A 27,618-nucleotide genomic window follows, 5' to 3' on the forward strand; every position below is an offset into this window, starting at 1 on the left:
TTTCTGTTTCTTTGTTTTCTTTTTCTTTCTTTTTAGATGGAGTCTCGCTCTGTTGCCCAGGCTGGAGTGCAGTGGCGTGATCTCGGCTCACTGCAACTTCTGCCTGCGGGTTCAAGCAGTTCTCCTCACTCAGCCTCCTGAGTAGCTGGGACTACAGGGGCGCACCACCATGCCTGGCTGATTTTTGTTTGTTTGTTTGTTTGTATTTTTAGTAGAGACGGGAGTTTCACCATGTTGGCCAGGCTGGTGTTGAACTCCTGACCTCAGGTGTTCTGCCTGCCTCAGCCTCCCAAAGTGCTGGGATTACAGGCTTGAGCCACTGTACCTGGCCTCTAGTTTATGTTTCTATGAATCTGAGTCAGTACCTCATATAAACGGAATCATACAGTATTTGCCTTTTTTGTGACTGGCTTATTTCACTTGGCATAATGGCCTCAAGATTCATCCGTGTTGTAGCATGGATGAATGTACAGTTAGGAGTTCCTAACTTTTTTTTTTTAAGTCTTAATCTCCAGTTTATTTCTGTTTATTTGTTTATTTTATTATACTTTAAGTTCTGGGATACATGTGCAGAACGTGCAGGCTTGTTACATAGGTGTACACGTGCCATGGTGGTTTGCTGCACCTATCAGCCTGTCGTCTACATTAGGTATTTCTCCTGATGCTATCCCTCCCCTAGCCCCCTACCCCCCGACAGGCCCCAGTGTATGATGTTCCCCTCCCTGTGTCCATGTGTTCTCATTGTTCAGCTCCCACTTATGAGTGAGAACATGCGGTGTTTGGTTTTCTGTTCCTGTGTTAGTTTGCTGAGAATGATGGTTTGCAGCTTCATCCATGTCCCTGCAAAGGACATGAGGAGTTTCTTACTTTTAAGGTTGAGTAATATTCCACTGTACGTGTATGCCACATTTTCTTTATCCATTTACCTATCTGCAGATGTTTGAGTTGCTTTTACTTTTTGGGAATTGCGAATAATACTGCAGTGAATGTGGGTGTGCAGGTGTCTCTTCAAGATTCTGCTTTTGAGTTTTTTTGGATACGTACCTTTTTATGACACTTTAAATATATATATGCTATTTTTAAAGGATTCTCAGTTTTCTGACATATGGTAGGACTTAGGAAGTAATCTCAAAGCGTAATGTTGACAGGTTGTTAGTTGGTGGTGACTGCAGCTAGTTGGAAAGTCAGAAGAATCTAGAACTTGTCCATTTATACTAAAGAATTTCATAGTAAGTGCAGTATTATGAGTGTAATGTTCAATTGGTAGAAGAGGCTATCTGAGGGGATTTAGTGCATTTCAGTTACCTGTTGGTGTGAAACGAATCACCTTGAAACTTAGTTGCTCAAAAATTTTAATGGTGGCTGGGCATGGTGGCTCACATCTGGAACTCCAGCACTTTGGGAGGCCGAGGCAGGCAGATTGCTTGAACCCAGAAGTTTGAGAGCAGCCTGGGCAACGTGGTGAAACCTTGTCTCTACAGAAAATACCGTGGCAGGTGCCTTTAGCACCAGCTACTTGGGAGGCTAAGGTTGTAGGATCTCTTGATCCCAGGAGGCAGAGGTTGCAGTGAGCTGGGATTGTGCCACTATACTCCAGCCTGGATAACAGAGCCAGACCCTGTCTCAAAAAAAAATTTTAATGGCTTCATTTATTATTTCACATGATTACGTGAGTTGACTAGGGAATTCTTACACATCACACCATGTCAGCTGGGACAGCTGAAATGTCCACATGGCTGGCAGTTGGTACTAGCTGCTAGCTGGCAGTTGAGTTCAAATAGTCAGCCAGGGGTCTCAGTTATTTTCCATGATGTTCTCTCCATGAGGCCAGCTGGGCTCTTCACAGTGTGATAGCTAGGACTAAGAAGGAGTGTTCCAGAAGAAGGGCTTGTCCTCTTGAGTCAGTGCTTATCAGGCCTCTATGTATATCATGTGTGCTAATGTTCCATCAAAGCTAGTCACAGGGCCAAGCCAACTCTGTACAGCGTAGGGACTGGCTGCCGGAGGGCATGAATTACCAGGAGGTGTAGTTCTCTAGTTCATAGGAGGGCTGTCAAGATAGTAGTCTACCATACTTGTGTAAAAGAAGGCATTAATTATTATTGTTGTTATTATTATTATTATTATTATTATTATTATTTTAGAGACAGGGTCTTGCCCTGTTGCCCAGGCTGGAGCAATAGAGTGGGGCAATCATAGCTCATTGCAGCCTCCAACTTCTGGGCTTAAGCAGTCCTCCCACCTCAGCCTCCCAAGTAGCTGGGAATACAGGAGTGTACTGCCATGCCCACCTGAAAAAGAAGGCATATTTTAAAAGCAGACCTTTAGTGTAGAGGGTTCTTGAATTTGTTATTTAAAATATTCTGGTAGTTTTGAAACTTAGGAAAGATCCACTGACTCTTTTAGTGATATGTTTACATTGTTGTTATTTGGCGTAAATTGTGTTAATGCACAGTAAGATTTGATGAAGTCATTAAAATTCAGCCAGTTGGACTGTAAACCCAATAAAGATGTAAAACAGCAGTGCTATGAGATGCATATGCAGTTTCAGAATATAGGAAACACAGAAATTACTCTGTGCACTTTTAATTTGAAAATACTTTTAAAATGTGTAGTGTAATGTAGTGTCTGTCCCAAAAGAGTAACATTCATTATAGAGTGTTTCTTTACATTGTTGAAAATTTTAAATTCACTTAACATTAGATTTTTATTAAAGCAAAAATATGTTTTCCTTATTAGCTTACCCTTTTGTAACTCAGATTAAACCCTTGATTGTTCAAATTAACCTGAAAAAAATTATTCTTTTGGAGGCCAAATTTTTGATTAAGTAGTTGTTTGTCTCTAATTTTTTCAAATTTATGTGTATAAATATAACCTGTCATCAAATCAATGCTAATATTCTATACATGTTTTTCATGATATGAAAACTATAAAACATGAAGTTATTTGAATTTGTGTAGTTTTTATCATTTTATTTTTACTTTCCAGTGCATCTATCCTTTGGGCTCTAAATCACTTAATAACCTAATTTCTGCTGATTTGGAAGAATGTCACACTCCACATAAGCCTCAGAAAAGGAAGAGCTTGGAAAGCAGCTATAAGGATTCACTTCTTTTAGCAAATTCCAAAAAGACTAGAAATTATATTGCTATTGATGGTGAAAAAGTTTTGAACAGCAAACATAATGGAGAACTCTATGACGAAACCTCATCAAACTTACCTGATAGTAGTGGTCAACAGAATCCAATTAGGACAGCTGATTCCTTGGAGCGAAATGAGATTTTGGAAGCTGATACTGTTGACATGGCTACTACAAAAGATCCTGCTACAGTTGATGTCTCTAGAACTGGCGGACCTTCCCCTCAAAATGAAGGATGTACATCTAAACTGGAAATGCCACTGGAGAGCAAATGTACATCATTTCCCCAGACTTTATGTGTCCAGTGGAAAAATGCTTATGCTCTCTGTTGGTTAGACTGTATCCTGTCAGCTTTGGTGCACTCGGAAGAGTTAAAGAACACCGTGACTGGACTGTGCTCGAAGGAGGAATCTATATTCTGGCGGTTGCTTACAAAATATAATCAAGCAAATACACTTCTGTATACCAATCAATTGAGTGGTGTTAAAGGTTGGTACTAATATTTTATTTTTATTTACTTATTTATTTATTTGGAGTCAGGGTCTCACTCTGTCACCCGGGCTGGAGTGCAATGGCGTGATCATGTCTCCTTGCAGCTTTGACTTCCCCGGCTCAAGTGGGCCTCCCACCTCAGTCTCCCAAGTAGCTGGAACTACAGTCGTGCACCACCATAGCCAGCTAAGATAGTGAGATGGCGGCCTCACTATCTTGCCCAGGCTGGACTCGATTTCCTGGGCACAAGCACCCTTCCCGCCTCAGCCTCCCAAAGTGCTGGGATTACAGGCATGAGCCACCATTCCAGCCTACTTGTCTTTAATTCTTAAAAATATTAATGTTGAGTTTTGTCTCCCAGCATGTGGGAAAGATGTCATCCATTGCTTCTGTTTCCTGGAGACCTGGGAGCAAGGAGCCCAGGAACAGTATCACGAAGCTTGAGATAATACCGGTTACATTATCCTGACTGCCCAAAAGGCAGTTTTGTTTTTTTTTAATACTTTAAGTTCTGGGGTACATGTGCAGAACGTGCAGTTTTGTTACATAGGTATACATGTGCCATGGTGGTTTGTTGCACCCATCAACTCGTCACCTATATTAGGTATTTCTCCTAATGCTATCCCTCCTCAACCCCTCCATTCCCCAGCAGGCCCCAGTGTGTGATGTTCCCCTCCCTGTGTCCATGTGTTCTCATTGTTCAACTGTCACTTATGAGTGAGAATATATGATGTTTGGTTTTTTGTTCTTGTGTTAGTTTGCTGAGAATGATGGTTTCCAGCTTCATCCATGTCCCTGCAAAGGACATGAACTCATCCTTTTTTATGGCTGCATAGTATTCTATGGTGTATATGTGCATTTTCTTTATCCAGTCTATCATTGATGGGCATTTGGGTTGGTTCCAAGTCTTTGCTATTGTTATTATTTTTTTTTTTTTAGACAGAGTCTCACTGTATTGCCCAGGCTGGAGTGCAATGGCGTGATCTCAGCTCACTGCAACCTCCGCCTCTCAGGTTCAAGCAATTCTCCTGCCTCAGCCTCCCAAGTAGCTGGGACTACAGGTGCCCACCACGAGGCCCAGCTAATTTTTGTATTTTTAGTAGAGACAGGGTTTCACCATGTTGCTCAGGCTGGTCTTGAACTCCAGACCTCATGATCTGCCTGCCTTGGCCTCCCAAAATGCTGAAATTACAAGCGTGAGCCACCATACCTGGCCTAGGCAGTCTTTTTCAAAACTGTAAGACTGTGCTTGTGTCTTACTTAGGGTGTCAGGATAATAGTGGTTAGTTTTAAGTGTTTAAACTACTGAAAAGCAGAATGAAGAAGTGAGTAAAAATCACCCATAATCACAGAACCTCATGAGATCTCTTGTCACGATAAGGGATATTTTATTCTCTGTAAAATAGGATACTTATGAACCCACCTCCCAACATAGGAAGAATTAAAACATTCCCAATAACTTGCATTTACCTATGTGTTTCCTCCCATCCCATTCTCTACCTCCCCCCATAAGTAATCATTATCTTCAATGTGTTTTATCATTTCATCTTTTCTTAGTTTTTCTTACGTATGTATATCTAAACAGTATACAGTAGTCTCCCCTTATCCTAGTTGTACTTTTCTTGGTTTCATTTAACCCGAGGTCTGAAAGTAGATGAGTATAGTACAGTAATATATTTTGAAAGACAGACCACATTCACATAACTTTCATTACAGCATATTGTTATAATTTTATTATTAGTTGTTAATCTTACTATGCTTAATTATAAAACTTGATCATAGGTATGTAGTTATAAGAAAAAGCATAATATGTAAAATGTTTAGTTACTATCCAAGGTTTTAGGCATCCACTGGGGTCTTGGAAGTTATCCCTCTCAGATAATGGGGGATGGATGGTACTGAACCCTATATATACAATGTTTTTCCCTATACATACATAATTATGATCAAGTTTAATTAAGAATAAATTAAATGTGGGCCAGGTGCAGTGACGCACATCTGTAATCCCAGCACTTTAGGAAGCTGAAGCGGGCAGCTCTCATGAGGTCAAGAGTTCAAGACCAGCCTGGCCAAAATGGTGAAACTCCATCTCTACTAAAAAATACAAAAATTGGCTGAGTATGGTGGCACATGCCTGTAGTCCCAGCTACTGTGGGAGGTTGAAGCAGGAGAATTGCTTGAACCCAGGAGGTGGAAGTTGAACAATCACTTGAACCTGGGATCACGCCACTGCACTCTAGCCTGCCTGGGTGACAGATGAGACTCTGTCTCAAAAAAAAAAAAAAGTAAAGTAAATGTGGCTCAACATGTTGCTGTCAATTGGAACATTTGTTTCTGATCATGTCTTCCACCCACAAATTGAATGCTTTTTCCATCTTAACACTTATCAGGCACTGTGGCCATAACTTGAGCCGTTGAGATGCAACAGCAAAATTGGCACAAATTTATTTTTCCTTCTTCACGGTTTCATGGATAAGAGATTTGTTCTTAGATCTCAGCAACTTCAGCGTATGATTTTTTTCTTTAAGTTGAGAACTTTGACCTTTTCACTTAAAGAAGCATTTTACAGCTTCTCTTTGGCATATCTGAATTGCCAGCATCACTATGCTCGTGCTTTGGGGCCATTATTAAGTCAAATAAGGGTTCCTTGAACACAAGCACTGCAATACCATGGCAATAGATCGCATCACCAAGATGGCTGCTAAGTGAACCACAGGCAGGAGTGTAGACAGCATGGACACACGAGACGAAGGGAAGATTCACGTTGCCAGTGGAACACAGCAGGACAGCAAGAGAGTTCATGATGCTACTCAGAATGGCATGAAATATAAAGCTTATGAATTGTTTCTGGAATTTTCCATTTAATATTTTCAGACCATGGTTGAGTTCAGGTAATTGAAACCATAGGAAACAAAACCACGGATGAAGAGGGACCACTTTGTATTGCCTAATTTAGTTTGTTTTGATCTTCTGGGACCTTTTTTTCTTATTGTAAAAATTTATGGGGCTGCTTATAGTTGTGGCTCATTGATTTTTCATTGCTATATAATACTTCCATTTTGTAAATGTAACAATATTCATCTGCCTGTCAGTGGACAGTGGGGTTTTTTTTGCCATTATAAATGCTGCTGCTGTGACCATTTGGGGGCAAGTCTCCTGGGGCACAGTATAAGAGTTTCCCTTCTGTATAACAAAGGAATGGAAAATTATAGACTTTCGTGTCCAAATTTACAAGATAATGACAATTGTTTTCCAAAATGGTTGTACCAATCAATTCTCCCATTAATAGTGTATATAAGAGCTCTTCCTGATCCATATATTCTCCTTGGTTTATTTTCACACTTTTGAGATTTTTGCTATTTGAGTGGTATAAAATTGTCTGTGATCTTGATTTGCCGTTTCCACATTTTGAAGAGGTTGTCGGCTCTATGTGTATATATTGCTCATATTTGTTCCCTCTTCTGTGAAATGCCTTTTGTGTCTTATCCCTATTTGTTCTGTTCTGTTGATTGTCACGTTTTAATTGATTTGTATGAGTTTGTTCCTTGTATCATTGTTGCTAGAGTTACATCAGATATGTTGCTGAATCTGCTCCCAATTTGCAGCTTGTGTTTTTACTTTTTAAAAACTATCTTGATTTATAGGGAAGTCTTTATCTTTTCATTTGGAGCTAGTAATGTTTGTGGCTTTTTAAAGAAATTATTACTATTCCCAAGGTCAGAAAATCATTCACCTATATTTTCACTGAAAAGTTATAGTTTTGCTTTTGACATTGAAATTCTTCATTCAGTTGGAATTCATATTGATGTGTGGTTGAGGTAAGGATCCATTTTTTTTCCATTTGCATAGCCAGTTTTTGTAGTTCCACCTTATTTTCTCACTTGATCTGCCATGCCACCTCTAGCATGTATCAACATTTCATGTATGTGTGCAGCTGTTCCTTAACTCTCAATTTTATTCTCTTGGTTACTTTGTCTAACCCAGCCCTCATACTTTTTAAATTATTACGGCTACCTTGTAGGGCAAGAATCCTCACTTTTATTCAACTTCTTTTGAAGTGTCTTGATACATATTTTTTCTGATCTTACTTGGCCATATATATTTTGGGGACAGATGTGACATCATACCAAGCTTTCTTTGCTTGACATTGTAGATATTTTCTTATTCATTAATGTGCTAAAAATTTTGAGTTTGGTCATACAGTCTTTTATATGGATCTTTTACATTGTTTCCCTGTTGTTAACCATTCAGGCTGTTACTAGTTTTTGCTGTTGTGAATTAACACCAGGACAAATATCCATATATCTTTTGAATTCCTTACTGACTAGTTTCCTAGGAAAGATTTTAGAATATGAATATTAAAGGTCTTGCTGAATACAGTTTTCCAGAATGGTTGTACCAATATATAATTCCATTTTCATTATGTAGAAAAAAATACCTCAGTGTTTTCTAACCACCTTTGGTTAGATCATTCAAGACGTTACGGTTTTGTTAGGTAAGAAATATTTTGTTTCAGTGTAGGTTTTCTTTGAGACTGAACTTTTTTGTGTGTGTCAGTCATTTACAGTTTTTTGCAATTTTTAAAATTCAGTTTCTCACAAGCATTTTGCCTTTGACTTTTCTTCTATTTCTGCTTTCTCTAATTACAGAAACCCCAGTGTTAAGTAGGTGACAGTTCAGTTGTTTGTTGCAGAAGAGCAGCAGTTCAGTATTGGAATTAACTTTAATTTTATGTTTTTATCTGTTACTAATTTTTTACAGAATAATTTTAGTTTTTATAATCTGGTTAATTATCGTTTGAGCTGCATTACTTTGCAATGTAAGTTTTTTTTTTTTTTTGGCATGGTCAAATAACAAAAATTCTGGTTAATGCTTATTTCATATTACAGGAGAATCCAGATATTTCATTAGGGAAATATATAAGCAGAGTGTGATCAGGCTGTATGAATTATTTATAAGAGATGTGAGTGAAAAGATCTGTTTGTAACTTAAGAGTAAGTAGAGTCAGACGCATGTGGAGTCTTTTATTCAAAATAATTTTCTTATTAATCTTGGATGGTTTCTTGTCACAGTAATTCCATTTTGAAGATAATAAATATTACCATAAAGAAGTGATCAAAAACATAGATATGTGCCCAAAGGTATTTATCACAATAGTATTTATAATAGTGAAAAAAGAAACAACTAAAATGTCTGGCAACAGGAGAATGATTAATAAAGCGATGTTTCAGCTGAATATAGTGGCATGCGCCTGTAAGCCCAGCTACTCAGGAGGTTGAGGCTGCAAGATGGCTTGAGCCCAGGAGTTCATGACCAGCCCAGGCAACATAGCAAGACCCTGTCTCCAAACACATACACACAAACACACACACAAGTGCTATGTTTCAGTCACTGTATAATAACTAGCCAGTTTTTTTGTTGTTGTTGTTTTGTTTTTGTTTTTGTTTTTTGAGAGAGCATCTCACTTGCCCAGGCTGGAGCGCAGTAGTACGATCACAGCTCACTGCAGCTTGTAGAACCCTAACCCTCCTGAGCTCAAATGATCCTCCCACCTCAGCCTCCTGAGTAGCTGGGACTACGGGTGTGTAGTACCATACCCAGCTTTTTTTCTAAGAGATAGGGGTTTCACTATGTTGCCCAGGCTGGTCAGTTTTTAATGAAGCAAACTTGTGTAGACAAAGCAGGATGTGGAACCGAATAAACACTATGTTGCCACTGAAGACCCCTTCGAACCCCTCAAAAATGACATAGAAGGGAAATATATGAGATATTAGTTTGGGAAATAATTATAACTTTATTAAGACTCCTTATAAATTTATCTGTTCCTATGACCTGGCTAAGTTCAATAAAAGTTACACAGAGTGGAATAAATGGTTAGACATCATTTCTAGTATAAGTAATTGCACATAAGGAGGTAACTTCTTTAGCTGTTTTAGAGATAGACATAGTATCTGAAAGGTTAGTTATTTTACTAGACCTGTGATTATTTGGGTGAGAAAGGCTTTCACTGAGATTTTACCCGTTCAGTAAGTACTAACGATATTGTGCTGATAACATATATTAAGGGAATATATGGTATACCACAGAGAAAGAATTAAGGAAATTTTGTGTTTTGCTTTTTGTCTCTGTTTGCAAAACTTACTGACTCAGCTTTCATTCTTGGGAATGTGTCAGTTTTCTGTGGGAAGATATACATTGTTGAGGAATTGATAATGTTCTCTGTATTTTCTTAGATGGAGATTGTAAAAAACTTACCTCAGAAATATTTGCAGAGATAGAGACCTGTCTGAATAAAGTTAGAGATGAAATTTTTATTAGCCTTCAGCCCCAGCTGAGATGCACATTAGGTAAGTAATTGGTAAAACTTACTTGTATTATACTCATCTACCATATAGAAATAGGTACCTCATAAGGAAATATAACACTGTTTGATTACCTTGGATGATCATATTCTTGGGAGACAGAATCTGAGTAGTTTGACTTAGGAATCTACCACTGGGTAAGTTATTGTAGGGCAGAGCTGTTCCATATAAATATGCAGGCTGGTGTTCCACCTCTTGAGAGTGGGTGCAGTTCTCAGAACCAGGAGAATTTTAGGGGACATATCATTAGTTGCTTCTCTAGTACGTTTCCTAGTAGACAGATCTAGCATTTTTAACCTCAGTTGTGCATTAAAAAGCACCGAGGGAATTTAAAAGTAAATGCCAATGCTGGGGCATTTGAATTAGGATCTCAGGGACGGGGCTCAGGAAATCAGTAATTTTTAGAAACCCCACATGATTGTTATATGTACACAGGGTTTAGAATCTCATCTAAACCAACCATAGTAATTCTATTTCCCTACCAGTGATTGGTTTAGGAATGGACATGTGGTAGAGTTTTGGCCAGTGGATATTAAGAGAAATATGCTGATGGCCTTTTGGGAAAGCTTCCTTGCCTTTAGAAAGGGCACAAGGATGGGACCTGTTTGTTCTCTGTGACTTGGTTTTTGGCCTGTAGGAGTGGCATGCAGCAAGTGAGCTAGAGAGTCTGTCCAAACCTTTCTAAATTTTTTTAGTATTGCAAAAAGGAGCTGCGGGGTTTTTTTGTTTTTGTTTTGAAAGGGCTATCTTTTTGTTTTATTTTCCTTTTATCCTTGTATTAACTCTTCTATTAATGTTATAGTAGCAGAATACGATACTCTCTATTAGTAATACCCCATATTATGTAAAAAATCAGTGCCTTCTAGTTTTTCTCTCAATGAGTGACATTTAACTTATATTAAAAAATGATATTTATATTGTATAATAAAATCAGTTGTTGCTACTGATTTGTCTAGCATGTACAAAAGACACCATGCTTCCAGATCATTATAAAATATGATATTTTATAATATATTTACAATATATTTATAACATATTTATATACTTAGAATATATTTTATAAGGCCGGGCTCGGTGGCTCACGCTTGTAATCCCAGCACTTTGGGAGGCCAAGGCAGGTGGATCACAAGGTCAAGAGATTGAGACCATCCTGGCCAACATGGTGAAACCCTGTCTCTACTAAAGATGCAAAAATTAGTCGGGCGTGGTGGTGTGTGCCTGTAGTTCCATCTACTCGAGAGGCTGAGGCAGGAGAATCGCTTGAACCCGGGAGACAGAGGTTGCAGTGAGCTGAGATCACACCATTGCATTCCAGCCTGGAGACAGAGCGAGACTCCGTCTCAAAAAATGTGTGTATGTGTGTGTGTGTGTGTGTGTGTGTGTGTGTGTGTATATGTATATATATATGTATATATATATTTTATAATATATTGGGAAGCATGGCATCTTTTGTACATGCTAGACAGCTTTTGACATACTTCTTTGACTCATGCTTCTGCCCCCTAATTTTCACTTTTTTTCCTACATTTTATTAAAATTAATATATAATTGTTGTATATCTGCTTTGTTTTTCATGGACTTCTACATACATATTTATTCTGTTCTTATAAAAATCTGATTTTTCATATGCCAAATTTCTGACATTTCCTCCTCTAGGCCTAAAGAACTGTTGTAATTTATGCATCAGATAGGCTCTCAGATGGAATGAATATTCTTTTTTCTTTATATCAAGGTATAATTTACATATAGTAAGACCCTTTTTAAGTGTGTACAGCTCTGTAACCCTCACTACAATCAAGATATAGGACTCTGTCACTCTAAAACTTCTCACCAGGTTCCTTGTGGTTAACCAGGTTCATCACCCCCAGCCACTGATCTGTTGAGCGAATACTCATTTCAAAGGAGACTTTTCCGTAAGATCCCTAGAGTTTAGATGGAAGGGCTTTCGTGGTGCATTTAGCAGGTACCATTTCCCTTCTAGAGTCCCTACTTCAGTTCCCAGTTGAATTAAAGAATGGTTTCTCCCCCAGCCTGAATCACTACCTTTCTTATCCCTGATAATTATTTTTGGAACGAAGTTACATCTTTTGCTCCACCTCCACCATGGGCCTGGTTTTCTATGTAACAGAAGGAATTTTTAAATTATTGTTTTGTGTAATCGTAGTAATTGGACAAGCATACAGCTCTTTTCAATGCAGGAGGATTCCTCTCTTGTTTTACTGCCCATTCAAGGATAGGTGCTATATTTTAGCTGAAGATCTTACTAATGAAATGCTCTGTAATCGTATAACTTATTTAACCATGTGTTTTGAGCTCTTTCATGATATTTTAATTCATGGAGAACTTTATGTATTTTAGACCTGAAGATTTTATATTGTCATTATGAAATGTAAATTGTTTGCTTTTTCAGTTAATATTTAGTTACAATAGAATACGGATTTAAAGGCTGATAATGAATTACAAAATTGTGCTATATGACATACTGTTTATGCATACAGTGTTGCATATTTTCATTTCTAGGAGATTGATTTGTATTTCTACTTACAAAAAAAACTTTTTAAAACTTATTTTATGGCTGGGCCCGGTGGCTCACACCTGTAATCCCAGCACTTTGGGAGGCCGAGGCGGGTGGATCACCTGAGGTCAGGAGTTCAAGATCAGCTTGGCCAACATGGTGAAACCCTGTCTCTACTAAAAATACAAAAAATTAGGTGGGCGTGGTGTAGGTGCCTGTAATCCCAGCTACTCGGGAGGCTGAGGAGGAAAATTGCTTGAAACCAGGAGGCAGTGGTTGTAGTGAGCAGAGATTGTGCCATTGCACTCCAACCTGAGCAACAAGTGCGAAACTCCTTCTCAAAAAGAAACAAAAAAGCAAAAAAACTTTTTTTTTTATGTTTTTGTTCAAAAGTAGCAGTGAGACTATCCCACAAAGGTGACTACTAAAATAGCCTTTGTAACTACTGATATTTGTAGAATATGCTTAGGGTTAGGGTATAACTCGCTTGTATTATAGTCATCTACCATGTAGAAATATGTACATCATAAGGAAATATAATACTGTTTGATTGCCTTGGATGATCATATTCCTGGGAGAGAGAATCTGAGTAGTTTGACTTAGGAATCTACCACTGGGTAAGTTATTGTAGGGCAGAGCTATTCCATATAAATATGTAGGCTGGTGTTCCACCTCTTGAGAGTGGGTGCAGTTCTCAGAAACAGGAGAATATTTAGGGGACATATTGTCAGTTGCTTCTCTAGTACTTTTCCCAATAGACAGATCTAGCATTTTTAACCTCAATTGTGCATTAAAAAGCACCAAGGGAATTTAAAAGTAAATACCAATCATAGGGACGTTTGAATTAGAATCTCAGGGATGGGGCTCAGGAAATCAGGAATTTTTAGAAACCCCACATGATTGTTATTGCTTAGGTAATAACACCTACTGTCTACCTTGTGGTCCTGCCAGGGTGACTGTTCTGGCCGTGTTCCAGGCAACTGTAGTTCCAGGCTAGGGGGAGAACTGGACCGTGGAAGTGAGGCTCTGTCCAGGGTAGGGGAAGGGATGGAAGGACTCAGTCTCTTGGGCCAAATCAGTAAGGCAGCATCTAAGCTCCTCTGAGAATAGGAAGGAGAGAAACCAATTGGAAAAAGAATGGGAAACATGTAGATTCTCCTGGTTACCTTACTTTCCAGTCTCAAAGCTGGAAGCCAGCATTCACTGTTCAGTTATTTTCAATGACAACAAGATTCAAATCTTCAGTTGTAAAGTTGTTAAAGGAAAGGATTAGACTGAAAAGAAGAACGGTAGATGAAGAGTCCAAAGAGTTGAGGCTGGTCATTTAACCATTGTGTGGCCACGCCCTCTCCACAGGTGGAACAAGATGATCAGAATAGAAATGGCCAATTCTGATGTGTTTCTACAGTGTTTCACTGGTTACATTTTTTAACATCTGTGGTAAACCATTTCCATAATTTTTTTTTTAAGAGACGGGGTCTCGCTCTGTCACCCAGGCTGGTATGCAGCGGCATGATCATAGCTCACTGCAGCCTCAAATTCCTGGGCTCAAATGAGCCTCCTGCCTTAGCCTCCCAAGTAGCTTGGACTACAGGTGTGTAGCACCACTCTCAGCTAATTTATTTCATTTTATTTTTTGTAGAGACAATGCCTTGCTATATTGGCCAGGCTGGTCTCAAACGTCATAGAAACTGGTTTTAGGTTCCTAGAGGCTGGCGGCAATTCTCAGAGGTAACGCAAGCAGTCTTCCTGCCTTGGCCTCCCAGTGTGCTGGGATTACAAGGTGTGAGCCACCACACCTCATCAATTTTTGTTTTAATATACTCTAAGGCTATCATAGTTCTGAGATCTTTTTTTTTTTCCTGAGAAATCTAGAAAGATGGAAGACAGTATGGGTCTTTTGTGGTTTTTTTGTCCTAAGAAATTTTCATAAATGTCTGCCAAGGAAAAGGAAAGAGATCAAAGTGGTAATTAAATCTTTAGGATGGACATTTTTAGAAAAATGCTGTATAAACTTCCCCTCTCCCAACTCTGAGTGACTTATTGTGTCATACTGTGTTAACACATATTCATGCTGTAAATATAGTAAGAAAAGACAATAGTTCACAATTTTGGTTTAGTTTTTGCCATTATTGATTATGAGCAGTAATTTTTCCTTTTCTTTTTGAAGGTGATATGGAAAGCCCTGTGTTTGCATTTCCCCTGCTCTTAAAACTAGAACCCCACATTGAAAAGCTCTTCCTATATTCTTTTTCTTGGGACTTTGAATGTTCGCAGTGTGGACACCAATATCAAAACAGGTTAGTTTCTTTTGTTTTTTAAAATGGGTTCTTCTAGTTTCTCCACCACTAAGGTTAAGAGAACAATTTGAGCACCAGACACTGCAGTTTGCTTGCTTCTTTAAACTGGAAGGGTCAAAACCTCATCATTTGATAGACTGCTAGTAGGAGATTTCCTAAGGAGTTCTTCAGTGGGAAATAGGGACGATGAGAGGAATAATACACCTCCCTTCTCCAGAGTCCTTGCTGAGTAGAATACCTCTCAGAATGCCATGAAACTATAGGGGTTTTTGTTTATTCCTCTATTAGAGATGAGGGGTTTTGCTTGTTTACTTTAGGTTTCTAACGTTATAGACACTGGTTTTAGGCTCTTGGAGGCTAGCAGCAATTCTCAGAGGTAATGCAAGCTTCCCCATTTCTTCCCGTAGTCCTGTGAAAGACCAGCCACCTCCAGAAGTCTACACGTGAGCCTTCTCAGCCTTACTTTCTGCTTTTCCTAATGCCTCTTAGCGGCATATTAGAAAGGCCATGATCGATGTACCTGTTACCTTCAGGCTTTGCATAAGGTGTATATGAAACATAATGAATTTCGTGTTTAGGCTCAGGTCCCATCCCCAGGTTACCTCTTTATGTTGGAGACCCTTACATTTCAGATAAGAGATATTCAACCTGTACCCACCATGTAAGGAGAGGAATAGGTTTTAGAAGGGGAGTCAGGGAGGCAAGGTATTACCAGAGGGATACTCTCACTTGGTCCATACCTGAGAAAGTTGCTGGCTGGCACTTAGGAAGATGACCAGACTGGCTCAATTGTTCATGCATTCAAATTATTACAATAGAAATAACTCTTTTCCACTTTTTTTTTTTTTTTTTTTTGAGATAGAGTCTCGCTCCCGTCGCACAGGCTGGAGTGCAGCAGTGCGATCTCGGCTCACTGCAGCCTCCACCTCCTGGGTTAAAGCGATTCTCCTTCCTCAGCTTCCTGAGTAGCTGGGATTACGGGTGTGTGCCGCCACGCCCGGCTGATTTTTGTATTTTTAGTAGAGACAGGGTTTCGCCATGTTGGCCAGGCTGGTCTTGAACTCCTGACCTCAGGTGATCCAGCCACCTGAGCCTCCCACAGTGCTGGGATTACAGGTGTGAGCCACCATGCCCAGCCACATTTTTCTTTAGCTTAACTGCTTAAGTTAGAAAACTTGAAGTCTCTCTAAGTTACTAAAGTAAAATGTGAGATAAAAATATTACTTTTGAATGCCAGGTGCATTGGCACACGTCTGTAATCCCAGCACTTTGGTTGGCCAAGGCGGGTGGATCACGAGGTCAGGAGTTTGAGACCAGCCTGGCCAACATGGTGAAACCCTGTCTCTACTAAAAATACAAAAATTAGCTGGGCATGGTGGCGGACACCTGTGGTCCCTGTAGTCCCAGCTACTCGGGAGGCTGAGGCAGGAGAATAACTTGAAATCCGAAGGTGGAGGTTGCAGTGAGCTGAGATTGCACCACTGCACTCCAGCCTGTTCAACAAGAGCAACACTCTGTCTCCAAAAAAAAAAAAAAAAAAAAAATTACTTAGATATTCATTATCTAAATATGAAATCCTTTTTAGGCATTTAAGGAGTAGTCAAGGAGAGTTCAGTCTGGGAGGATGCTCCAGGGAATGCAGGCAACAAAGTTTTTGTTTTTTTTTTTTTAACTGGTTAATTCAGATCTACTAGAACAGGGTAAGGGAGGCCACAGAGTAGACACCATGAGCAAAGCTAACCCTCCTGAGTTGAAATAAATTATGGACAAGAAGTTATCATTGAAATTAACTGTTGGCAGACATATCCAAGGAATATCGCAAGGATTTGGTCCCTTTATGCATCCTGAGATAGGTGAATGTGTGAAATGGCAGCTGGTGGGCAACAGAGCGATATTGGCATGGTGGTGATACAGGGAAATAGTTTCATCGTGTTAAAAGCCATGGAACAAAGATACATAATGGCTGCTCCGCAGAAAAATCCATGTCCCCTCTCCTAAGGGCCTGTTTTACTCTGATGTAAAAACTGGGTCAGATACACTTTCATATTAAGCTTTTTGTTGAGTAAACTTTTGTAATAGTCCCCAAAACCCCCACTAGAACAGGGTGAGAATTAACGTTTTATTCATACCTAGGACTTAAATAATTTAGTGTCAGCAAGTGAGTATGAGAACACATCTATTTCCAGTCTTCTATCATTGATTTATATAAATTATCTGGTTTTCTCCTCACAGTAACTTAGTGAGGAAGATCCTAGTGTCCTCATTTGGCATTTATGGATATGACAGCTTGAAAGGGGTTAGATTGATTCCCAAGATGACACACTGTAAGTGGCAGAGTGAGGAGACACACTTAGGCTTTTCTGGCCTCTAAGACATTCTTGCTCACTGTGGTATACTCCTTAATCACTACCTGAGTTTTAAATAATATAAATAACCTTGCTGATTAAAATCAGCTTAATTGTAGCTTCTCTGGAATCCATATCTTAGTTGTTTGACAGTTTTCGGTTGAGTATGTTCTGTGTGTTAGGAACTCAGGCACTGGAAATAGTGTATCTTTGCCAAATTTACTAATTAGGTAGAGAGATAATACATGAACACTTAATAGAGGTCCAGTGACGTCGTAATTAATCTGATCTTTGGGCTGCTTAACGTTAGCTTTGAATGTAAGATGTTAAATGCGTTTTAGAGATATATAGCACAAACTGTGAGAGCTCAAGGGAGGGAAGCCACTAGCCGCTTTTGTTTGCTTTTCTGTTTTTTAAAAATAATCTTACTTTGTTCTAAAAATAAAAGTAGTTATAGAGGGAAAGCTAAAATGAAGTGACATTTTCTTAAATATGTTTTAATATGTCATAACTTAAGACTTATTTCCACTTAATCTGAAGGAGAACTATCCAGCAAATTCCTTTGTTTTTGTGAAGCTGCTTTTAGTGCCAGCATAAGGGCTTTTTACTCAACTTGGAAAGTGTAACCCAGAGTCAGTTAAAAACATAGTTTTCAGAGGCAGATCTCAGGTCTGTTATTTATCACTGTACTCTGTGTGTCACTTTCCCCATCTGTAAAATGGGTATAAGAATAGCACCTGCCTCTGAGAGTTGTTTGGAAGATGAGTGTCCAGTGCCATGCCCTTTGCACATAGTAAGTGTTCAGAAATGTCAGATGTCATATGGAGAATTAACACTTACTTGCTCAGACAGTCTCCTTTTTATAATCTAAACAATAGGAACCTTTACATAACAATTATCTTTGAAAATTTGAGAATTTAGCAGAAATCAGTGCATTTGTTGATATCTTTATGTTGCTTTGCTTTTAAAATGTTAACTTCTCTGAGTACTGATGTTTTTAACAGACAGTGCTTTCTCACAAGATTTGTAAGTATTTGCTATTGTTTAGAAAGGAAGCTTGTATGTCTAAGTAACTGCTCTTTAAATTACAAATATTTTTATTAAAGTGGATGCAGTTGAGGTTTGGTGTACATCTTTAAAGATCATCTTTTTAGATGGCGTTGCTCTCAAGTATTCAGACTAAAGTGCAAATTTAGAACTTGTATAACCTGTGAAAACAAAATTTGTTCACAATTAATGCTGTGTGGTTTTTTTTTTTTTTTTAAGGATTAAAAAAAGTTAAGTTGTATGTATTCCTGATTTTACGTTTGGAAACAATCCCCTTTTCATTTTTGGTTGTCTGTAATGGCTAGCAAGTTTGAGTTATTTGAGTAAGGGGTGAGCTCTTAATAAATTTGACAACCTTAGAACAGTGGTTCTTCACTAAGGCTATTTAGTCCCCCTCGGGACATTTGGCAACATCTAGAGACAACTGGATGCTGTTACTGGCATCTGGTGAGGAGAGGCTAGGGATGATGCTTAACATCCTACAGTGCACAGGACAGCGCTTCACAGCAAAGACTCTGGTGAAAAATGTCAGTGATATTGTTGAGGAACCCTGTCTTTTTTTCTTGCTTCATCTCAGATTTGAAAGCTATGGGAAATTAACATGGAGCATCTTCACAGAGCTTCTTTACTAGGGGTAGGGAGGAACATTGCCATATTAACATGATTTGGAGAAATAAGAAAGTATGAATCACGAAAAAGGGGAGGAATACTTTTAGACATTGGTTTAAATTAATGTAAATGCATTTAATGTTAATGAATTTATTATGTCGTTTTTTATAGGCATATGAAGAGTCTGGTCACCTTTACAAATGTCATCCCTGAGTGGCACCCACTTAATGCTGCCCATTTTGGTCCATGTAACAATTGCAACAGTAAATCACAAATAAGAAAAATGGTATTGGAAAAGTGAGTTAAAATTGTCTTATAATTTTTAGTACAAAATGAAGGTGGATTTACATTTTTCTTAATGTGTAGGATTGAAAATGGTGACAGCAACCTACCTTTCTGAAATTTGAGTTAACATATATTTCTGGGTTGCCAACTGCCTCGCTCTATCTGGCCAGTGAGCCTACTGTCACGGTGAAGCCACTGAAAAGCCAACTTAGGCTGACTCTCTGGCCCCACTCTCCTAGTGTCTTTCCTTCTTTTTGCCTTTTTTCTCCCTTTAAGGATATCAAGCTTCAGTTTTTCTCTCCTCTGCCAAGTGTATGGAGTTTCTAGAATTCTGGGATTTCCTTAATCAGATTTCAAGAACTAAGATGATTCAAAGATGAGCCACAGGCTCATCTCTCTGAATTTCCATCTTCTCCTAGATCTCAGCATGCTAATTCCTCATCATCTTGAAAGCTATCTAGTGGCCTTGAGCAGATATATTTTCATTATATTTTGCCAGCTTTTCTGTTTGTCCTCAGTTGGGGAAGTTGGTCAGCATTACCTTTTCCAGTGTTACCAGAGAACCATCTCTTTAAACTCGCAGGTCAGTTCCATCTCAGGCAGTTTCCCTCTGTCTCATTAATGCACTCACACATGTACACATCCTCTTTACTCTTCATTTTCAGTCTAATTATACATTAAGGAAATGTTTTGAGGTCTAATTTGATGTAATAAAGAACCGGGAACATTAACCTTTATGCCCTTGAATGTTCCAGAAACTCCTCAGAATCTTTCCTAAAGGTTTATTCTCATTGAATTAAAAAATTCTCAGTTTATCAGTGCTCACAGGCTCAAAAGGGAAAAAGGGCAGTAGTCCCCTGTTCCCTCCTCCAGATATCTACTTTAAACCTTCAAATTAAGGTAGTATTTACTTTGACTTTTCAAATTGATGTGCCTATTCTACCGTAATGCAGTCTGTTCTCCTTTTATAGTAATTGAGACTAGGGTTCTCACACTAACACCTGGACCCCATCTCTGTTTAGCCTTTCCCTGTCCTTCCAATGCAATTGCGTATTTGGCTAACTCAGTACTCGGTGTTTGCATTGTTATTAATATACATGTGTTATTCTCTCTTCAGCCAAGCAGTATACATAGTTAGGTTTCACTTTTACAATTCTTTATTTTTCCAGGAATTGTTATTTGCCTTGTTTTCATTTGTTTTATTATGTACTGTGAGTTTTTGCCAAATACTTTAAAGACTTATTAATAAATTTCCAGTACTCAGATGCTTCACAGTTTTTTACTCTGTTCCCCTCCCCTTTTTTTCCTGGAACTCTTTCCTGCCACCTTTCACTCTTTGCTGCAGTCTGCGCTGGTTCCTCTCTGGGCCTGCAGCATAGGGTGCTCTTTATGATGTACACACTTCCAGTCACTATGCTAGTTTTTAGCCCAAGGCCTCATCCCCACATTCTACCACATCTGTTGCCCATAAATATCCAGTCCTTTAGGGGTTCTCTGGGAAAAACAAGCTCTTCTTTGTCATCAACATACGTACTCCCCAGTACTCATGTCTTCACTTTGCCCGTTCTGCTGGGTAAGGTGCCACTTCTCTGTTTGCTTTCTGTCCTCTAAATATTTGACTTCTTATTTGCTTATTTTCCTTTCTTTGTCCTTTTGGACTCATATCTTTTTTGCCCCTCAATCTTATTTGATAGCATTTGTGTAGGAGGGCAAAGTGGGAAGGAAGAGGAGGTGTCTGTATCTGTCTGAAGATTACAGAAGTCTGTAATCTGTCTTGGCTGCCAGGTGTCAGTTTTGAGATGTAAATGTTGATGATGAGGTGAGGAGAAGAGCAGCAGAGCATGGGGTCTGCCATCCTGCCCTGGACCATGGGCCTGCTTTAGGCTGCTTGGTGTATATGATTTCATCTAGCTGTTCATACCTGCTTTTTCCCATGCCCCAGCACTGAACATAGACTCGTACCATTGTTTTGTGTAATCTGTTAATTGGTTGCATTGCGGCATATATATTTTTTAACTATACAAATAAGTTGCTTCCCTTAAAGATTCATGCTCTGATCTGGAAATGGATTCATTAGGTAAAACAGTCTTTTAATGGAAAATGTGTTTTGAGTTCCAGTGGGCCAATTTATGAGCAGAATTTATAATGTGGACATTTCCTGTTTTCTTCAAAAGTAAATTGAACTAGTGTATGAAGTTTCACTTAAATTTGAAATGCCAAGGTCTTTATATAAGTCCTTTGTGTTTTTTTATTTTGAAATTTGTATAACTTGATTTGTTTGTGTCTAATGGAATTTAGAAACAAATTTAATATAGTTTTTAGAGCTAACCTAAAAGTAATTGGGTTCATCATGGTATCATATGTAATTAAAACATACAGGATCCTAAAAACTAATTAAGTTCCTTGGACACCTTATGTCAGATAACCCACATCTCTAATGTCTCCCCATTGGGAAAAGAGTCCATTGATAAATCAGGTGAATTATGCCTAGCGGGCCCAAATCTGCTACTTTTCTTTAAGTAAGTTGTTTAGGAGTTACATTCAGACCGTGGTGACATGGAGCACCAAGAACTTAGAATCAGATTTCATTTTACTTGACAAACTCTTGAAAGGTCACTGCCACAGTCTCTCTGAGTGCAAGGCTATGGCTATGCTTTGTGGCACAGGGACGCAATATTTCTCTGCTATCTTTGGGTAGCAGAGGTTAACACAGCTTCCTTGTGCTTTCTTTCTCTCTTTTCTATTTTCTTTTCCTGAGGGTAGATCTTTAAATAGAAGGAGTTTAATCCCATGTTAGGTGAATGCAGATGGATATTAGCCTGATGTCTCTTGTTCACTCTTGGTTCCAGTTTGGTTAATTCCTTTCATCCAATTTTCCAGTGGTTGAGGGAGAACCTAATTTGCTCTCCTCGACTCTGAGCATCATCCTTCACTGACAGTTCAGGCATTGTGGGTAGGAAGAAGTCTGAGAACAAAACCTAGGGATAAAGTTTAGTAGAGATGGGGTTTCACCATGTTGGCCAGGTTGGTCTCGAACTCCTGACCTCAGGTAATCCACCTGCCTTGGCCTCCCAAAGTGAGGCTGGAAATAAGACACGCTGGAATTGTAAGTAGGACGCTAGAGTCTAGGGAATCAAAGAGGAAAATGAACAGAAAAGGGAAGGGGAAGGATATTATTTGATTGACTCCAAGATGCTACTGTTTGTAAGTTGCACCATTTTAAAAATATGCCATTAAGAAAGAAATGCTGGCCGGGCGTGGTGGCTCATGCCTGTAGTCCCAGCACTTTGGGAGGCCCAGGCGGGCAGATCACCTGAGACTAGGAATTTGAGACCATCCTGGCCAACGTGGTGAAACCGCATCTCTACTAAAAATACAAAAATCAGCTGGATATGGTGGCACATGCCTATTGTCCCAGCTACTCAGGAGGCTGAGACATTAGTACTGCTTGAACTGGGGAGGCAAAGGTTGCAGTGAGCAGAGATTGTGCCACTGCACTCCAGCCTGGGCAACAGAGTGAGACTGTTTAAAAAAAAAAAAAGACAGAAATGCTGATTATTTAACTGTATTCTGTCAATGATAAGGTGTATCCCAACTTCAGAGATGTTAACATATGGGAAAAAAATTGGAATTCATTAGGCATTTGGAACTTAACAAAGTTTTGGCCGGGCACAGTGGCTCATGCCTGTAGTCACTTTGGGAGGCCAAGGTGGGTGGATTACCTGAGGTCAGGAGTTCGAGACCAATCTGGCCAACATGGTGAAACCCCATCTCTACTAAAAATACAAAAATTAGCTGGGTGTGGTGGCATGCGCCTGTAGTCCCAGCTACTCAGGAGGCTAAGGCAGGAGAATCGCTTGAACCCAGCGGGCGGAGGTTGCAGTGAGCTGAGATCATGCCCTGCACTCCAACTTGGGCAACAGAGTGAGACGCCATCTCAAAAACAAACAAACCAAAAAAAAAAAAAAGTTTCATAGTTACAGAAAGTAGTATGGAGGCCATACTGAGATTTTCGACATGGTAGTAAAACTCTACATTATGGCTGTGTTCTACATCATCTCTGTTCTGCATCGTTTCACTCCACATCAGGCCCTGGATAACTTTGGTGTACTGGTTGATCTTGTGGCAGGAAGGCTAGTGTAATTAAGAGGATATTTTAAAACTTAACGTATAATTGCTCCAGTTGTTGTCTCTTTTTTTGCTGGTTAAGAAAATCAAATTTCTATCCTATCTGAATCTCATAGCAGACTTTGGAGGTTTCTGACAAGTCATTTCTTACTACCTAGGGGAATGTACTTGTACTCAGCTAGAGTCTGAGTATCTTCTACATCCAGGGAATTGGGCTGAGTGTGGATTTTGGTCTTGGCAGTTTTTACTTTTGTTAATTTGCAAAAGAATAGAAGACTTGGAATGTACAAGAAGTATAAAAATGTGTCAGGTGGTTTTACATGCGTTATTTATCACGTTAATATGTCTTAAAATATTTTCCATGTGTAAACTTATGTAAAGGCAGGAAACTAGTGAGATTTCATATTCTAGGGATCAAGAGATTGTTTTAGTAACTAGCCTCAGAAAGTATCTTGAAAGGTATTATATAAGGTCAAGGAACTAAATATTAGTAAAGAGTCAGGCCAGGCATGGTGGCTTAGGCCTGTAATCCCAGCACTTTGGGAGGCCAAGGCAGGCAGATCACTTGAAGTCAGCAGTTCGAGACCAGCCTGGCCAACATGGTGAAACCCTGTCTCTACTAAAAAATAGTAGTGTGTGGTATGGTGGCGCATGCCTGTAATCCAGCTCCTCGGGAGGCTGTGGTGGGAGAATCGCTTGAGCCCAGGAGGTGGAGATTGCAGTGAGCTGAGATCGCGCCACTGCACTCCAACCTGGGTGACAGAGCTAGTGTCTGTCTCAAAAAAAAAAAAAAAAAAAAAAAAAGAAGAAGATCAGATAGGTGCCTAAAGCCTGCATGTCCCGCTATGAGAATACATCTCAAGTTTTACTGTGGTTCATTGATTCAGACGTGTAGTTCACATTTTAACCTGTCTGAAATGGTAATATGTGAAATTGATGTCATGATATAGTTTAATTGGCAGCACGTTTTCATAGTGGTACATTTTATAATTAGTGAAATCTTAGATTTGATGAAATAGATATGATTTTTTAAAGTGGGAAAGTTTAGTGTTATAGACAGTTTGCAGGACTTTTTATTTTGTAGGTACTTAAATTTTGAGGACTTGATTATTCTCTAACAAAGTGATTGACAAGGATTAATTTATAAATTATACCTTGTCAGTCTGAATAATCTGCAGTTTGGACATTGATTCAAGTTCATTTAGGCTGAATAAATTTTGATAAACTAAGTAAGTTTTGACAGCTGTTTAAATATTGGGAAAGGGGATATCCAACATTTTTCTTACATCCTGAGAGCTTTGTTGAATTTAGTTATTTGAGACCCATTGGGTTCTGTTTTCTGGTTCAGCATGTTGCTGTAATGGTAAAATACAATTTTGAAATTATAGTCGTCTTGAAGTTAATAATAAATTGACCAATATGTTGTATTTTTTTCTCTACTTAGTTACAAATTGAACTTTTCCTGAGTAGAACTTTTAATTTGACAGGCCCCCTTTGCTTCCTGAGATAACTGAAATAGGCCAAATTAATGCTTATTTGAATATCTTAGGTTTGTTGCTTTCTTTCACATGTTACCTACCCCACTTAACAAAAGCAATTAATCTCAGCACTTGATGCCAAAGAAAGTTCTAAAAGGTCTGGATTTTTTCCTTGGATTTTACAAAGTAGCTACGATGAGACTTTTAAGCCAAAGCTGCATTGCTGCTTACAGAGCAATTTTTGTTTAATGGTCTGTGTTAGAGTCGTACTGCCTGATGACTTCCAACTGTCTGGGATACCATTCTGAAAAGGGTTTAGTGTTACATACTTCTTAGAGTTCTCCATTGCTAATTAAGGCACACATCTGGAGGTGCTCAAGGAAAATTAGTGCAGTTAGCCTTGAAAGTGTTATGTGTGACTAGTTCACTTCAGACATCTTTTGTATAACCAGACACATGGCATTAAATTTAACTTCTCTCGCTTTTCTCTCCCACAGAGTATCTCCCATATTCATGTTGCACTTTGTAGAAGGCTTACCACAGAATGACTTGCAGCACTACGCATTTCATTTTGAAGGCTGTCTTTATCAGATAACTTCTGTAATTCAGTATCAAGCAAATAATCATTTTATAACATGGATTTTAGATGCTGATGGTAAGTGTTTAGAGGTTTTCTTTTAAGATAATTGGCATGGAAACTAAATTCTAGCATGTGGGGACTTTTTGGTTTTTGTTTTATAAAAAAAAGACAAACTTTGCCCTGACTCTTTCTCTCTCCATTCTCGCCTTTGCCTTCTGCCCCTCCTTGCACCTATTAAAAGTGGTGGTTTTAGTATCCTTTCTCATTTTTTCCTTTCCTTACATCATGTATTATAGGTAAACACATGTGCATGTGCATATTTCTTTTTTAGACAAAGGATGAGATTACCACTGTTCGCTTAGTTTTTTTTCCTACTTAACATCTTTGCTTTTATTTTTTAGACATATATTTCTAAGACTATTAAACATTAGACTTATGTAGCCCTTCTGTCATTGTGAAATACATAGTTTACTAACAGCTACTGTCAAGATAAAGCCTTTATTTAAATAATTAAACTTCTTAGTAGAAAGCTAAGTGAGCACAGTTTATGGATTTTGGGAATTTTTGCCTTGCATTTGTCTGATGTGGTAAAATATTGAGTTTGTTTTTCTCATAATGTTCACTTGGTCTTAGACAAGATAACTCAATCCCTTTAAACGGTTGTATCAAACCATTAATAAGGGCTCACTTTGATATAACCATTTTCTGTTATTTGGACACTCTTTCACACTTGCTGTTTTCCTCCTGGGAATGGTTTGAATGGATGACACAATACCATATTATAAAAGCACTTTACAAACGGTAACTTATATTATAAATGTAATTATTACCTTAAGGTTTTACCCTGTTTCAGATTTGAGTAGAAGTAGTTCTTCATAATACAAATCAACTTATTTTAACTTTTTTTGCATTTCAAAGAATGATCAATCCACTTCAGGTGCAGCATGGTTTTCAACCCTGACAGCATGGAAGAATCATCTAGTTAGCTTCTAAAAATGTCCAGGCTGTACCCTAGACCAGCCTTGGGGATTAGGCCCAAATATCAATATTGGGTGTTTTTGGTATTGGTTTTTGGCCCTCCCGCTCTCCCTCCCTCCCTTTCTTCCTCCCTCCCTCCCTTCCTCCCTCCCTCCCTTCCTTCCTCCCTCCCTTCCTTCCTTCCTTCCTCTCTCTCATTCTGTCTCTCTCTCTCCTTCTTTGCTCCTTCTTTCCTTCTTTCTTTTTTTTTTGAGACAACGTCTCACTATATTGCCCAGGCAGTTCTCAAACTCCTGGGCTGAAGTGATCTTCCTGCCTCAGCCTCCTGAGTAGCTAGGACTACAGGCACATGCTATGGCAATACTGTTTTAAACATTGTTTTCAAGACTCCCCAGGTGATTCCAGTGTGGGTCATGTGGTAGAGAACCGCTGACACAGGCAAACAAAAGATACATAAAGTTTTCTATTTAATGGGTAGGTGCAGGTAGTAGACAAGAGTTTAGCCACATAAACCACATGCTTAATGAACAGTTTTGTTTTGTGTGTATGTGAGGGATTAGCAGATCTCTGAGTATATTTTGTTTTCCCTTTTGAAACTTATCAGAGAATTCATATATCTGTTATGTGACTAATGCTCTCGATTTACTTTTTTTATATCAGATCATATGTATATGTTTTTTTTTGAGATGGAGTTTTGCTCTTGTTGCCCAGGCTGGAGTGCATTGGCACAGTCTTGACTCACCGCCACCTCTGCCTTCTGGGTTTAAGTGATTCTCCTGCCTCAGCCTCCTGAGTAGCTGGAATACAGGCATGCACCACCATGCCCGGCTAGTTTTGTATTTTTAGTAGAGACGGGGTCTCTCCATGTTGGTCAGGTTGGTCTCGAACTCCTGATCTCAGGTGAGCCACCGGCCTCGGCCTCCCAAAGTGCTGGGATTACAGACATGAGCCACCACGCCTGGCCATATCTTATATTTTAATAAATATTTTAATTTGGTCTGTAAATTTTTCTCTTTGGGGAATGTGTTTTAAGTCTGTGTTGAGTCCTAGACCTTTGTTGTTCTCAGATAGTCACTAGTGATACCTTAACATTAACCAGCCTGTTGGCAACTAAATTGGCCTGAGGTGACAACTAAGGAAAGGTCTCTCCTTTCTTAATCTTCACATTCCTTAAGATTAGTTCTTTGTAGGAAGCCTTTGAAGCCTGGTGGCAAGTACCCTTTTTCCCTCACAATCTTAAGATAAGGTCTTTCTCAGCATTAAAAAGTGACTATGAGAAATTTGTCAAATGAGTTTTCTATGTGTGCTCTGAGAAATCTTTTTTCAAAAAAGGATAGATGCACGTGTATAAGGAAAAGAG

The 27,618-nt window shown here is 38.9% G+C and overlaps 1 protein-coding gene across 5 annotated transcripts in view; it reads left to right on the plus strand.

Moving 5' to 3' along the window:
- USPL1 (ubiquitin specific peptidase like 1) overlaps positions 1-27,618 on the plus strand; it is a 41,766-nt gene that overhangs the window by 10,224 nt on the left and 3,924 nt on the right. For 4 of the 5 annotated variants that reach the window (XM_024230773.3, XM_054528864.2, XM_024230775.3 and 1 more), the window contains 5 exons: positions 2,989-3,628; positions 9,865-9,978; positions 14,679-14,808; positions 18,981-19,106; positions 25,198-25,355. In XM_024230773.3, the coding sequence (XP_024086541.3) occupies positions 2,989-3,628; positions 9,865-9,978; positions 14,679-14,808; positions 18,981-19,106; positions 25,198-25,355 (1,168 nt within the window). Of the gene's footprint in view, positions 1-2,988; positions 3,629-5,445; positions 6,523-9,864; positions 9,979-14,678; positions 14,809-18,980; positions 19,107-25,197; positions 25,356-27,618 lie in introns of those variants that run through there. The other variant, XM_054528866.2, reaches the window with a different exon arrangement.

The sequence above is a fragment of the Pongo abelii genome, chromosome 14, assembly GCF_028885655.2.
Source record: "Pongo abelii isolate AG06213 chromosome 14, NHGRI_mPonAbe1-v2.0_pri, whole genome shotgun sequence".
Classification (NCBI taxonomy): Eukaryota; Metazoa; Chordata; class Mammalia; order Primates; family Hominidae; genus Pongo; species Pongo abelii.